Source organism: Heteronotia binoei, chromosome 4 (assembly GCF_032191835.1).
Source record: "Heteronotia binoei isolate CCM8104 ecotype False Entrance Well chromosome 4, APGP_CSIRO_Hbin_v1, whole genome shotgun sequence".
Lineage (NCBI taxonomy): Eukaryota > Metazoa > Chordata > Lepidosauria > Squamata > Gekkonidae > Heteronotia > Heteronotia binoei.
This window is the reverse complement of record NC_083226.1, coordinates 105,533,778-105,549,024: the sequence shown is the minus strand read 5'-3', so window position 1 is coordinate 105,549,024 and position 15,247 is coordinate 105,533,778. Positions and strand designations below refer to the sequence as shown.

At 47.1% G+C, this 15,247-nt stretch overlaps 1 protein-coding gene across 1 annotated transcript in view; it reads right to left on the bottom strand.

The window, feature by feature from the left end:
• Positions 1–354: 354 nt before the first annotated feature.
• The window catches only part of LOC132570131 (uncharacterized protein K02A2.6-like), a gene marked incomplete at its 3' end in the record, with an annotated part of 63,345 nt that continues 48,452 nt past the window's right edge, over positions 355–15,247 (bottom strand). The window contains exons 2-3 of the mRNA XM_060236565.1: positions 1,137–1,216; positions 355–1,061 (exon numbers count right to left, since the gene is read on the bottom strand). Of these exons, the coding sequence (XP_060092548.1) occupies positions 355–1,061; positions 1,137–1,216 (787 nt within the window). The remainder of the gene's footprint in view (positions 1,062–1,136; positions 1,217–15,247) is intronic.

Here is a 15,247-nt window from a genome sequence, read left to right as displayed (position 1 = left end):
CCTGGGTTCAGCTGCGCGGTCGGGGGTCTCCTCCTGCTGGGCCGAAGCGGGCTCCACGGAACCCTGTTCTGTGTCAGGCTCTCGGGGACTTACGTTGTCCGGATCTGGAGCCTCTGACCTTGGCTCCCCGGCAGGCAGGCGACCTCGGAGTTTGTCGATGTGTCGCCTCAGGAGATGTCCACCCTCCAAGGCCACTGCATAGGAGACCGGTCCGGTGATGTGGTCCACCTTTTCAGGGAGCCAGGCGGGGCCAGTGGTGGCATAGTTCCGTGCCCACACTGTCTCACCTGGGTAGAACCCTCTGGGGGCTTTAAGGTGTTCCGGTGCCGGTCGCCTGTCTGGGGCTCGGTCAGGGTGCAGCTTGTCCAGCAGGGTGGTGATGCGGCGGCCCATGAGGAGTTCGGCTGGACTGCGACCTGTGGAGGCGGTGGGTGTGGTCCGGTAGGCCATTAGGAAACACGCCATGTCTTTTGGCCAGTCTGAGGGGCCCAGACGGTTCAAGGCCTCCTTTGCCGTGCGCACCATCTGCTCTGCCTGGCCGTTGGTGGCTGGATGAAATGGGGCAGAGCGAATGTGCCTGATGAGGTTCCTGGCCAAGAAGTCCTGGAACACTGCGGACGTGAATGCTGTGCCGTTGTCGGTGACGATGGTCTCCGGCAACCCGTGGGTTGCAAAGATGGCCCTCAGAGCTGTCATGGTCGCCTGCGACGATGGCGAGGGCACCTGGACCACCTCCAACCACTTGGAGTATGAATCCACTAGTATGAGTAGATTCCGCCCATGGAAGGGGCCAGCAAAGTCCATATGCAGTCTTGACCAGGGGTTTTTGGTGGATTCCCATGATTGCACTGGGCCACGTGGGGGGTCAGGCCTTGATACCTGGCATGTCGGGCACCTTTTAACCCAAGCCTCAATTTCTGCATCGAGGCCAGGCCACCAGACATAGCTCCGTGCGAGAGCCTTCATGCGGACTATGCCCGGGTGTGCCTCGTGCAGGGCTCTCAGCACTTGGTCTTGCAAGGGTTTGGGGATGACGACTCTGTTGCCCCATAGTAGGCAGCGTTTGTGGGTGGATAGTTCGTCTTTCCGGGCTGCAAACGGAGTAAATTCCGGCCCAGTCGAGCCCTTGGGCCACCCCCTCCCCAGCCAGTCCAAGACACGGGAGAGGACTGGATCACGAGCGGAGTGGGCAGCAATGTCGCGGGCGAGCAATGGCCTGTCCGGAAGCATGTCCATCAGTAGGATCTGATGAGCCGGGGCTGGATCGGGATCCACGTCAGGCAAGGGCAAGCGGCTCAGGGCGTCAGCATGGCCGATTGCCTTGCCTGGGCGATGCACTAGGGTGTAGGTGTAGCCGGCTAGAAAAATGGACCAACGGAGGACCCGTGGGGACAACACCTGAGGGGTCTGCCGGTCCGATGCAAAGAGGCCCAAGAGGGGTTTGTGGTCCGTATAGAGGGTAAAGAGCCGGCCGTAGATGTAATCATGAAATTTTTTGACACCGGCCACAACTGCCAACCCTTCTTTGTCGATTTGGGCGTAGTTCTGCTCCGCTGACGAGAGGGTCCACGAGTAGTACGCGATAGGGACTTCGGTCCCATCAGGGAGTCAGTGGCCCAGAACTGCCCCCACGCCATAAGGGGATGCGTCACATGCAAGGACCAAGGGCAGGGTCTCGTCGAAATGGGCAAGGACGGAGTTGGACATCAGGAGGCCCTTGATATCCTGGAAGGCTTTAGCGTGCTGGCGGCCCCATGCCCAGGGTCGGTTCTTGTCTAGAAGTCGGTGCAGGGGTTCGGCCACCGCTGCCTTGTGGGGGAGAAAAGCATGATAAAAGTTTAGGAGGCCGAGGAAGGCCTGGAGTTCTTGCTTGTTGGTGGGCGCTGGAGCATCTCTGATGGCACGCAGCTTGGCGTCGGAGGGGTGGACCCCCTGGGCATCGATGGAGAACCCCAGGAATTCCACCCGATCCATGCCCAGGAGGCACTTCTCCCGTTTGACCTTGAGGCTGGCTGTTTCAAAACATTGTAGGACTCCTCTAAGGCGGGCGGCGAATTCTTCAGGCGAGGCTGCCGCGATCAGCACATCATCAAAGAATGGAGTGACTCCGGGAAGTCCTTTTAAAAGAGAGTCCATTAGTTCCTGGAACAACCCCGGAGCCACACTCACGCCAAATTGCAACCGCTTTACTCTAAAGGCCCCCCGGTGGGTCACAATTGTTTGGGCGTTGGCCGTGGTCTCATCCACCGGCAGCTGGTGGTAAGCTTGGGCCAAGTCCAACTTGCCAAAAAATTTTGCGCCGGCTAGGGTGGCTAAAACGTGGCTGACAATGGGCACAGGGTATGCGTGGGCCTGAAGAGCCTTGTTGAGGGTGCACTTATAGTCTGCACAAATCCGCACCTCCCCACTGGGCTTGACTGGAGTCACGATGGGAGTTTCCCAGGTTGCGTGGATGACAGGCTCTAGTATTCCCTGTGCAATCAGTTTATCCAGTTCCTCCTCAATTTTAGGCTTGAGTGCGAATGGAACTCGCCGTGCTTTAAGCCTAATAGGCCGCACTGTGGGGTCGAGGTGTAGTGTAACCGGGGGACCCGTGTAGCAGCCCAAGGTGCCATCGAAAACGGCCGGGAACTCTTCGCAAACCTTGTTAAAGTCCACTCCGACAGTCTTATTGACCCCCCTGATCTCTATTCCCAGGGGCTTGAACCAGTCGAGACCCAAAAGGTTTGTAAGGTGGTTCTTGACCACTAGCACTTGTAGCTGGCCCTTGAGCCCCTTGTATTGGACTGGGACCAGGCCCACTCCCAAGATAGGCACCTTATTCTTCTGGAAGTCCACTAAGGTAAACCCCGGGTCCCTGAGACGAGGCCTCAGCCTGGTGGGGATTTTAAAAAATGTCTCTGCCGCTATAATAGATGATGCTGACCCAGAGTCCACCTCCATTTGGCAGGGCACCCCCCCGATCCCTACATTGACCCGGATTTTGGAGGGCCTGACTGGCGAGGGTAAGTACTGTACCGGGTATGGGTGGGCATGGAGAGCGTCGGTCTCGAAGTCTGGCTGGCCTTCGGAGTGCGCAGATCTTTGCGGGACGCGTGCTCGGGATGTGGATCTGCAGGCACAGGCGATGTGGCCTTCCTTGTTGCAGAGTCGACAGGTGGCATTCCGGAATCGGCAGGTCTTTCGCTCGTGCTGGCCCCCGCAGCTTGCACATGCAGGTGGTGTCTTGTGTCTCATGCCCTGTGGGACATGGGTGGTCTTCCTTCCTGCTGAACAATCGCCAGTTTGTAGAGCTTTGTCCTCGTCTGAGTCCTCTGTAGATGGTTCAGGGTTGATCTGGTGTGCCGCAGCCTGTCTTGTCAGCCGTGGCTCTGCTGATCTGCCCTTCTCCCAGCTGGTGGCCACATCGATTGCCTTTGTTAGGTCGCACTCGGAGACGGACAGGACTTTCTGTACTAGTTTTTCGTCCCTCAAGCCCCATACAAACTGGTCGAGAAGGGCTTCGTTGAGGTGTGCGAAACTGCATTGGCTTGCCACCCGGCGCAGGTTTGTCAAGAACGCCATCGTGGTTTCGCCTGCCTTCTGTGTCCTTTGTCGGAAGTCCCAGTGCCGGGTGAGCTTGGTTGGCTGGGGCTGGAAATACTTCTCCAGAGCGCTGATGATGTCGTCCACCGGCATCTCTGAGAGCTTCCTGGGTTGGAGAAGAGCCCTGGCTAAGTCCACGGTCTCTGTGCCACACGTACTGATAAGCAGAGCTCTCTGCATGGTAGTCTCTGTAATCTTCCGGAAGGTCAGGTATGACTGGAAGCCTTCGACCCACGAGTCCCACAGCTCGGGGCGATCGATGCTAAAGGGCTGTAGGAGGTTGGCTGGAGCCTCCATTCTTGGCAGCGTGTCTGGGCGGCTTGCGAGCTGGGGTGTGCGCAGAGCGGAGGTGCGGACCCAGATGGCTTGGATTTAGCCACCTTTCCGTGTTCCTGGTTCTGTTGCTGGTTCTTACTGGCATCCCATCCTCGTCGCCAGTGTAAAGTACTGGGGTTGGCGCAGTAAGAGACCAGAGTCGGAGAGTGATTTCAGCAAGCTTTACTTCAGGAACACACACACAGACTGAGCTCTATTCAAACTTTCCGCTCCTTTATACAATTCTTGCCCCCTTCTGATTGGTCCTTAACTATGTACATGGATTGGCCATTTACAGGGCCCTAAGGGCCTATCAGGGTACAGTATGAGCCTAGATGTTGATTGGCTACTTATGTTTCAATCCTTCCCCTGATTGGGCACGCTTAGAAGAAGAAGAAGAAGAAGATATTGGATTTATATCCCGCCCTCCACTCCGAAGAGTCTCAGAGCGGCTCACAATCTCCTTTACCTTCCTCCCCCACAACAGACACCCTGTGAGGTGGGTGGGGCTGGAGAGGGCTCTCACAGCAGCTGCCCTTTCGAGGACAACCTCTGCCAGGGCTATGGCTGACCCAAGGCCATGCTAGCAGGTGCAAGTGGAGGAGTGGGGAATCAAACCCGGTTCTCCCAGATAAGAGTCCGCACACTTAACCACTACACCAAACTGGCTCTCCTTCTCTGGGCCTTCTCTGGAACCCTGGTGTGGAGTACAAGCTTTGGCTTGTTCAGCTTCCCTCCAAAAGTAACAGTTCCCTCCAAAAGTAACAGTTCTCCCATTTGAGCCTAGGACACAACAAAGACCAACAAAGTTTTATTCAGGGTATAAGCTTTTGTGTGTATGCACACTTCTTCAGATACAATGAAACAAGACATCCTCAATCATAGCATATAGGTAGGGGTGGAAATAGTTGCCAGGAAGGGCTAGTCAGAGCCAAGATGCATAAATAACTGGGCAATTATAGTTGAGATTGGATTAAAGCAGTTGTTAAAATCCATGAAATAAATTAGCATTCAGTAAATTAGCATAGAGATACAAGAGCTAAGCGGTTGTGATGACAACCCTCATCTACGGCTCCGAATCGTGGGTTTTATACCGTCATCACCTGCGACTCCTTGAGCGCTTTCATCAGCGCTGCCTTCGCACCATCCTCAACATCCACTGGAGTGACTTTGTGACCAACACTGAAGTCCTCAAGAGGGCGGAGGTTACAAGCATCGAAGCACTGCTGTTGAAGACGCAGCTGCGCTGGGCAGGGCATATTTCTAGGATGGAAAACCACCGCCTTCCCAAGATTGCTCTGTATGGCGAACTTTCCACCGGCCATCGAAATAGAGGGGCACCAAAGAAGAGGTACAAGGACTCCTTGAAGAAATCCCTTGGCACCTGTCGCATCAACCATCACCAGTGGTCTGACCTAGCCTCAGATCGCAAAGCATGGAGGCACACCATCCACCAGGCTGTCTCTTCCTTTGAGAACGCACGCATAGCTGGTCTTGAGGAGAAAAGGAGATTGAGGAAGAATCGCACTGCTACAGCACCAACCCCAAATCAGACTTTTCCCTGCAGCCACTGTGGCCGGATCTGCCTGTCCCGCATTGGTCTTGTCAGCCACCAGCGAGTCTGCAGCAGACGTGGACTACTGCACCCTTCTTAAATCTTCGTTCGTGAAGTCAAGCCGAGAGAGAGAACAAGAGCTAACAAAGAGATGTGGCTGTACAGTACCACTTGGCCTGTTCAGCTCAGATCCAAACTGTCATGGTAATGGGTGTTGGAGGTTCTTGCTGTTTTAATGCATCAGATTACTCCTGTTTTAAACTGAAATTACTTTTAAACATTTTAATTTTAAAAAGTAAGCTGTCTTGGATGCAAGGATTAGTAGAAAGGCAGGGTCTAAATGCTTATATTGAATGCAATAAATTAGGGAAGCCAGCCTCCAGGTGGGACCTTGGAATCCCCCAGAATTATAGTTCATCTCTAGACTACAGAAATCAGTTGCCCTGGAGAAAATGGCTCCTTTGGAGGGTGGACTCTATGGCAATGTATGCTGTTGAGGTCCTGTCCTCCCCAGGCTCCATTCCCAAATCTCTAGCAGTTTCTCAGCCTGAATCTAGCAACCCTACCCCTCCATCTACATTAGATGGCCAGGGGGGATCTGGCAACCCTAAACATTGTACCATAACCAGTAGGAGGTTTACAAAGACCAAAGAGGTATCTCAACTCCCCATGTATCCTCTCCCCCACTATTCACCTTTTCACATTCTTGGAAGTTCCCTTCACCTCTGTCCTTTTTCTGTTTTCTTTTTTCCTTCCCATCTACCAGCCAACCTACCTTTATTTAATTCTCTGTCTTCATCTTTCCCTCTTTTGCTTCCCCTAGCACCATCTCCCTGGGAAAGTCTGGCCACATCGCACAATGGCAGCCTGGCCTGACCAGGCACAGATGTATGATAGCTGCTGCCAGGCTTGGCTGGTCCCAGTAGCATGGGGACTGGCAGACTGGGCTGGACTCAGTAGCATGGTGGCCAGCAGGTTGGGTCCAGTGGCAGTGTCCAACAGGCTGGGCAAGGCCCCGTTGTGCAGTGGATAGAAGGCTGGGCTGGGATCAGTGGCTTGGTGGTAGGCTTGCCAATCCCCAGGTCCCAGCGGGGGTTCTCTTGCTTTTGCAGTTTCCTTCCTGCCCCCAGTCAGCTGGCCGGTGGGGAGAAGTCCCACTCCAACAGCCTCCTTGTGCCTTCAAACCTCCAAAGACTTAAGAAGACACCAGGAACAGTTGCTTTTAGAAAGGTGTGCATGCACCTTTAAGAGTCAGGCTGCATGGGGGTTGGGCGAGCCTGCAGAACAACTAGCCTGTGGAAAGGGAAGGGAAGGAGCCTAGAAGCTCTGTTTGCTTTCCAGCTTAAGACATTTGCACACTAAAATAGTAAGCTCTGGTTCCCCTGTGTTAGTCTGACCAACTGGGTTGAGTATAGAGCAGTCATTAACTCCCATGGTGAGTAAATTGCCCCAGTAAGACCACAAAGTGTGAGCTTCCAAACTGTGCTTATTTTGGCTGCTGTGTGAGAGTCTGTGTGTGTTTGTGTGTGAGAGGGGGGGAAGTGAAAGTGAAAGTGCTGGGGGTTGAGGAAATGAAGACTTTATTCAGGGGAACTGCACTGCTATATTTTTGTATTTATTTTAGGGAATGAGAAAGTCTCCTGGCTCCACCCCCAAAGTCCCTAGGTATTTTCTTAGTTACACTTGGCAACCTACTTGGTGGCCACTATCACGAAGCCAGATCGAGTGCTGTGGATAGTGAGTTTGTGGTGGTTGCAGCTGGGTCTCACCCCAGCAAGTTCTCCTCCATCAAGTCACATGACAGGAGAAGAGGAATGGACCCTTTCTAAAGCTATTTTGATCTTTATTTCTACTCCTGTTTCCCCCATGGCTTCACTTTACACATACCAAGGCTTGGAAGGCAATATTGCTCTGGTTGCCTAGCAACGTTCGGAACGGCCTCTGAGAATTCAGGGGACAATGTTTTCTTAACGCTACAGATGTTATTTCTATTATTTTGGTGATTGTAATCCCCCAATAATTTTTTTTTAGATTTCAGATTTTTAATAATTTTTTTTTAAAGATTTCAGATGGGACTTCCTTCAGGTTTGTCTCTAGCTCTGTTTTACATATCTACTAATCCACACTTTATGGCTCAGTTCATAATTGGGTATATGATGCAAACATACATGCATGCATGTATGCACACATATCCCTTTCAGATGTTCTTGGAAAACATACTAAGTTAAAGGATGGAACAGAACCTGCTTGCATATAACTGTCCCCCAATTGTCCTGTACACACATAGGTTTACTGATGCAGGCTCTAAACTTCAAATAAGTACATGGAGGCCAGGAATAGGAACACCATGCATGATCTTGCTCTCCCCCATCCCCTCCATACATTCAAAGAATGTGTGAAAAGGGCAACACCTACATATATCCCTTTCCTGAGTCACCCAATTAATCACTGTGGCTGGATTCAGATGGGCAGCTTGTGGTGGCGACCTCTTACCTTTAAAAAAAAAAGCTGGTGCAGTTTGAGGCACCCCACTATAAGCAGATGGTGCACACCTAGCTGCCAAGAGAGGCACAGGCTGCTTGCGCCCTGAAGGAGCAGTCACACCACTCATGAGCTTGGAAGGCACTTGTATGGTTTGCCCTGGCAGAGAAATGCACCATGCAAGCGCTTCAGCAGTTTGCCACTGGGAAGTACCTGGTGGCTTTTTGAGATGGAGTAGAGTAATGGGAAGGCAAGGTGGGTGTGCTTGCAGCTCAGGGCCCAGATGTGTGTGTGTAAATGCATCTTTTAAATCTGGGGGGTGAGGGGTGTATGCAACCTGGGATAAATATATATCACAAACCCCATACCCCTATCTTGCTTTACATAAATGGCATCTTTTATAATATTTTATTTTATAGATGAAAATAAATAACTAGCTCTGAATTGTTGCACAAAAGATAGAGAGGTAAGTAGCACAAATAAAAAAAACAAGCACTTAATTCAGAATGTCTTTTCTGTAGCTATTTTTGACAGTTATTAGAAATATTATATTAAGTATCAGATGATAGAACCACCGGAATTTAGTTTATGGCATGACTGGGAGAGATTTTTCAAACAATGGCTATTCAAGCTTTGGAGCAGAACCTGAAGTCACAATTTATTGCTATCTATAAAGAAGATAGAAGAAGATATTGGATTTATATCCCGCCCTCCACTCCGAAGAGTCTCAGAGCGGCTCACAATCTCCTTTACCTTCCTCCCCCACAACAGACATCCTGTGAGCTGGGTGGGACTGGAGAGGGCTCTCACAGCAGCTGCCCTTTCAAGGACAACCTCTGCCAGAGCTATGGCTGATCCAAGGCCATGCTAGCAGGTGCAAGTGGAGGAGTGGGGACTCAAACCCGGTTCTCCCAGATAAGAGTCCGCACACTTAACCACTACACCAAACTGGCACTAGGTAAAGGTACTGTGCAAGCACCAGTCGTTTCCAACTCTGGGGTGATGTCGCATCACAACATTCTCATGGCAGACTTTTTACAGGGTGGTTTGCCATTGCCTTCTCCAGTCATCTACACACACCCCCCCCCCCTGCAAACTGGATACTCATTTAACCAACCTCAGAAGGTGGAGCCAACTTTGAGCCGGCTACCTGAACCCAGCTTCTGCTGGGATCGAACTCAGGTCATGAGCAGAGAGCTTGGACTGCAGTTCTGTAGCTTTACCACCCTACACCATGGGGTTCCTTATCGCTATCGATAGCTATTAACCAATATGTACTTTTTTGCTTCCAGTATTAAGCAGGTTTTTCTAATCCTTAAAGTCTGTTATATTTTTAATCTGAATAATAATATTGCAAATAATAATATTGTAAATATTATTTCACATAGAAACACATATAAAGAGAGCAGGGAAAATCAACCCATCTGATAAACTAGGGGTGAGCTGATAAGGCTACTTTTACTTCTTCTGATTACTTGTGCTGCCAGAGTTTTGCTGCTTTTCATTGCTGCTATTGACGGTTCTTTGTTTTCTTTTACAGCATTTGATGTTTTGGGGCTGTTTCCTTGTGAAAATTTCTGCTGATAGAAGGGATTTCCATCCACAGAATGTAACTACGGTAGCTTTCCTCCCCCTCATGCTGTGACCCGAAATAACCCACAAAATGCTGCTTCTGTAAAACAAGGGAATGTCCCAAAAAAGCATGAGAAGAGAGTTGAGTTCTTTGGGAGTGGGTGGTGGAAATCAATGAAAAGAAATTCTCCCCCTTCTGTCAGCTGAAACCTTATACTTCAGCATTTGTATACCATTTTATGTCGTTTATAGGCAATTCAGTGCAAGGATAATGCAAATGGTACAAAACCTAAAAGTTCATGAGTTTCTCACAAGCAAGAACTGAGAAAGAAAATGCAGATATTTCAACTGAATCAGTGACTAAGAGGATTTCATTCTGGCCTTCTAATTGTGCATACAACAGGCAGCAACACCGGATCTTCAACTCCAAGTATGCCTTCATGTCTCTGGTCTGAGAAAGGCATCCCTACCCATTCATTATGTCTTGCTTGGCTGCTGAATGAATGTCAGGTTTTTAAAAGTGTCTGTCCTGTGTAGGCTCTGGCTTAATTTTATGATCTTGACTGTCAGGATTTAAGAATAAACCATGGGAAAGTCTAGCCCTTCCCATACACAAAGTCTATCAACCCCCCCCCCTCCCCGGAACTCTTGAATTGGGTTATTCAATATATGAAAAGTTCATCAAAATATAGAATATCTTTCATTATACTCCAGTATGTGTCACTGACATTCCTAAGAGGATATATCTGTGTCTTTGGAGAAAAGAAAATAGGATACAATACAAAGCTTATATTACGTCACGATATAAAGCAGATTACACACAGAGATTATCACTGTCGGTGTATCACAGATTTATATCTAATGTAAATAGCATACATTAGAATTTACACAGCTTTTGTTGCTGTAAATGTTGAGATAGTGCTATGGTTGTGATGTAAGTCATTCCTGAAGCAGCCCTCACACAGCAGGAAGAGGCAACTTGGGGGGCTGGGAGAAACTGTGTTTGGACTGCTGAGCTAGCAAAGGATGCCATAACAATAGAAAGCAAGGGCAGCTCTTATCTCTGAGGCCGGTACTCTAATCCATTATTGGAAGTGGTGCTCCGAGCATGGGATCTGGACATACGGTCAAATCCCATAAAGGGAACAGGCCAGAAGGTCAACAGACATATGGAGGAAAGGTCAAGAAGTCAACTTGATGAGAAACCCCTAAGCCAGCCAGCTGACAGGAGGGTAAATGTAAACAACTTTTTTAGAACAAAGAAGATTCCATTGTTTGATGTCCCTTCTTAAAAGACTAGTGCAAGGAATTTCTTTTCTGTTTTCATTTCACTTTAAATGATAACAGTTCCTATGATGTTATAATCAGGCAAGGACTTTGAAATACTGTAAAACAACATGACACTACTGTCCTTTAAGCAGAGAGTTTGAGGCCCAGAACACCATTGACTAGCAACTGAATACTAACTCTCTTTAAACCAGTGAATGCTTATCCTCCTGTCAGCTTTCTGGCTTATTGACTCTTTAGGGTTTATGGGTAGCTGACTTGATGGGATTCAGCTGCATCTGTAGTTCTGAAACATCCTCTTTTCTTTTAGTAGGATTTGAACGCTCAACATCCCCGTATGCTACCAACTATAAATAATACATACAGCCTCATAGCTAGGGGCCACAGGGGGAGGGGGACATTAGGGGCCATGGGTTAGGGGACCCTTTAAATTGTGCAGGAGGCTGGTGACTGCTCCTGCCACCCCTCCTGCATAATTTAGACCCCCACCGATCAGCTGATTTCTGGGCCCTATAAATGGCATGGGAGGGGCAGCAGCTGCTCCTGGATGCCCCTCCCATGTGATTTAAATCACACAGGAGGGAGGCAGCAGCCTGGGGGTTAGGGCCCCCCCAAAACTGTCAGGGGGCAAGGCCTGTATACATAACTGTTAGCTACAGGCCTGTATATATAACTGTTAGCTTCAGGCCTGTATACATAACTGTTATATTTAATATTTGCATTGATTTAAGTATTTCACCTATATTATAGCATCCTCTTTCATTAAATAATGAAAATTGGGTTTGTTTTGCTGAAACACATCAAACAAGTGAACAAGAGCTGCCAATTCCTAACTCAAATAGAGTTCCTTTTAGATAGGATTGGATTAGGAAAGATCCAATGAGTGCTGCCTCTCGCATCACTGAAGTGCACTGGTAGAAGAGGAGGTCCCTGGTAAGCAACTAGAAATCCTTCACAACAAGGACTTTAACTGTGAACCTTCTGGAATAGGGAGGTGCCATGAAACCAGATACTATTTAGTAGAATATATCTTTTCCCAAACACAGGGTGTGGTCAGATGGGCAGGTTGCAGCATCAGCATATCATCTTTAAATAAGCTGGCATCATGTGCCATAGGCCCATGGTTGGTTGTTCACATTACTAATGTACTGCAACCACAAACTCTTGACTAGGTTGGGTATTTTTTCCAAATTCTCACTGTGTATGCACAGAAGCAAACAGGCTCCTAGCTGATTCTATGGGGGTGCCAAAGCGTACATTAGAGTGGGGTTTGGGGGAAAAGGACACATTGGAAACAGAGTGGAACAATCACACTGCTCATGCATTTCCATGGCATGCCAGGGCAATAAACAGCCAGAAGCCTGCCATGGAAGCTCTTTGCTGGGGAAGCCACTGGAATTTGCTAGTAGCTATTTAATCAGTGTGGGAGTCATTTTAGTGTGAGGTAAAGATGAACACGGTATGGATTCAAATGTGCATGGGTGATCACTTCCATTTCATCCAGAAGGGAGGGTCAAACTGCTTGTGTGATTGTACACACTCTTGAGGTGATGTGGGTTGCCAAGGTTCAGGTAAGGCTTGGAATTCTTCTGGAATTTCAACTAACCTCCAGAATACAGAGATTAACTTCCTTGGAGCAAATGGCACTTTGGAGAGTAGACTTTATAGTATCTCATCACTGCTAAGCTCCTTCCCCAAACTCCACCCTCCCTAGGATCCACACCCAAATCTCCAGGAATTTCTCTATCTAGAATTGGCTACCCTATGTTACTCCAGTGAGGCCCATATTAGACTGCTCTTTTCAGTGAAGTGGCTCCCCTACCAGCAGCCACATAGTTAACTCCAGGCTGTCATTACTGGAAAATACATCAGCTAGAAATACTTCTGCTCAAAGATCTTCATGCTTGTGTCATTATATTAATTTCAGGCTTTCTGATTCTCTTTGACTTATTTTGAAACAACAGTGTTTACTTCAATAGTGTAAGGACCAAGGTGCCTATCACTACAGAGCAATTTAGGACATAATATATCGCCATTTAACCAAAGACAATCAGAAGAATGTAAAGAGATGAAAAGGGCAGTACAAATGCATTTCCAGCATTTACTATTTGTACTCTTTGTTGGAAGTGAAGGACTTCGTGCTATCTCTTAGACTCCACTATAAAGATGGACATTGTACTATCGCATTGAATGGAGATGTTTATATTATGGGGACAAATGCAAAGGACTTTATAATTTAGAAAATGATGTGGCTGTGACTGACAATGTGAATCTTGCTGACTCATGTGGTGCTATGCCAGAAGAACTAAACCTTGCAAAATCATGAGAGATTTGCCTTTGGCATAGAAGATTGTCGCAAGAATTATCAGGCAATTCCAGACATGCAAAGAAAATGGTTGACAAATAGCATTGACTTTACTGAATTGCAATGTTGTTGTTGATGATGACGATTGCTGTATTCTCTCCAAGGCAATTAACAAAACTTTTTCAAAACAGAGTAAGAGGAAAAACCAAGAGACCCCTTGAGCTGATCCACACTGATATATGTGGTCCACTGCCTCCTCCATCAGTAGATATTACAAATACTTTCTGACTTTCATTGATCATTAGAAGACAAAGATTCAAGGCACAGAGGGAATCATGTTAGGGATTTAAAAATATGCGCTCGGTTCCTAGTTTACCCTTCTAGAATTTTTTAAGGTTGAAGAAGCTTAGATGCATATCTCCTCTCTTCCTTTTTTAACTTTTGATTCTCAGCTGCTCTCATTATTCCATCCATTCTGGAACATATTTAGTTCTCATCAGATCATTTTGAAGATTCCCCCCACCCTGAAGTTGATTTACAAGTCTTCTGCATAGCCAGGGTGACTTTGAAGCAGAAGTCCCTACCTTGTATGTTGGTGGCCCTGCTGTATGCAGCATTTACTATCCTTACAGACAGCCCTGGATTAATCATTAAGCAAAATAAGCATGTTTAGGGTACCAAGGGGAAGGAGGCACTGCAGAGTTTCCCCCTAGCTATCATGCCCTTAACTCTTTCACTGTCACACTCAACTTAAGTCATTTTTTTGTAATTGCCCTTATTTGCCATGTTTGACTTTAATCTGCATTGCTAATAAAACGTTTTCTTTTATTAAAGTTTTTGGTTTGAAGGTGTTGTCAGATATCACATTTGTTTCTGTCTCATGGCATGCAGGGCCAGCCTTGCCACTAGATGATTGCCTAAAGCACTGGTCTTCTGAGGGCACCGAATTGGGTGCCCCCCATGTGACTCAGTGACATTATTGGTGCAGGGGGAGGCACCAGAAGTTAGCCTTGCCTAGGGTGCCAGACAGTTCAGGACTGGCCCTGATGGCATGAGAGTTTCATTTCAATCAAGTGTAAGCACAGCATTTTACTCACAGGCTGATTTGATTAAAGGACCCTTAAGCTCTTTAATTTATTATTAATTTTACTGACCCCCCCCCCCAAAAAAAACAAGGTATGTTTTAGAGCCAAGGGGCACCATTGTTGGGCAGTGCTTAGAGCATCAGTTGGTCTTGATCCAGCCCTGCTTACAGAGTCCAGCTAGCTCACTTTTTTATATACCTGATGGCAGTGCTATGGCATTATGTATTTCATGTGATACCTCAATCATCACATTGTTCTCATGTAGTCATTATAATTATTTTCTTGCTTCATGTAAAAAAACCCCACTTTTATTTGAAGACATTAAAAAGCCAGTCACTCTACAACTTCCTCAATGAAAGACAGTCTCAAAAGATACAGCAACAGGGCTTTGACTTGACCTATTGCAACCAATTGTGTACTAACAATTAAAATATTCACCCAGTTTTTCTTGGTTTTATGTACTGGAGTTCAGAGAGCAGGTTCTGAGGATGAAATTCTGATTAAATAAAACTGTACCCGGTTTTATAAAGAGGTATATTGCAAACACTGAAAGTGTACTTCAGTTTCCCAAGAGAATTTTCAATTTCTTATCAAAATTTGGTTCATAGCATAACCAACAGTAATTTGTATGTTACATAGAAAGCCAGTGTTCAAAGGACCATTGTCAAAGCCATCATCTTAAAAAGTTACAAGTTCCCTTTGCAGCAATGGGTTCTTAAAAGCAAAATATAATAAAGATAAATTAATTGGTTTTAATAAAGGAAATTTTGATTTTGACAAATTGTTAACGACAAAGGAGGATAAGTTAATTTAAAAAATTATAATTATTTTATGCAATTGAAATTGGAAGATGAGATTGTGAAAGAGGTAATGGTAAAATGGTCACAAAATTTTGAAAGAAATATAGACTTAGAACAATGGGTACAAATGTGGCAGATTAATTGTAAGGTCACAAAGGCAGTAAGTTTTAGAGAAAATTTATTTAAGATGTTTCATAGGTGGTACATCACACCAGTTCAATTAGCAAAGATTAACTCAGCTCTATCTCCAAAATATTGGAAA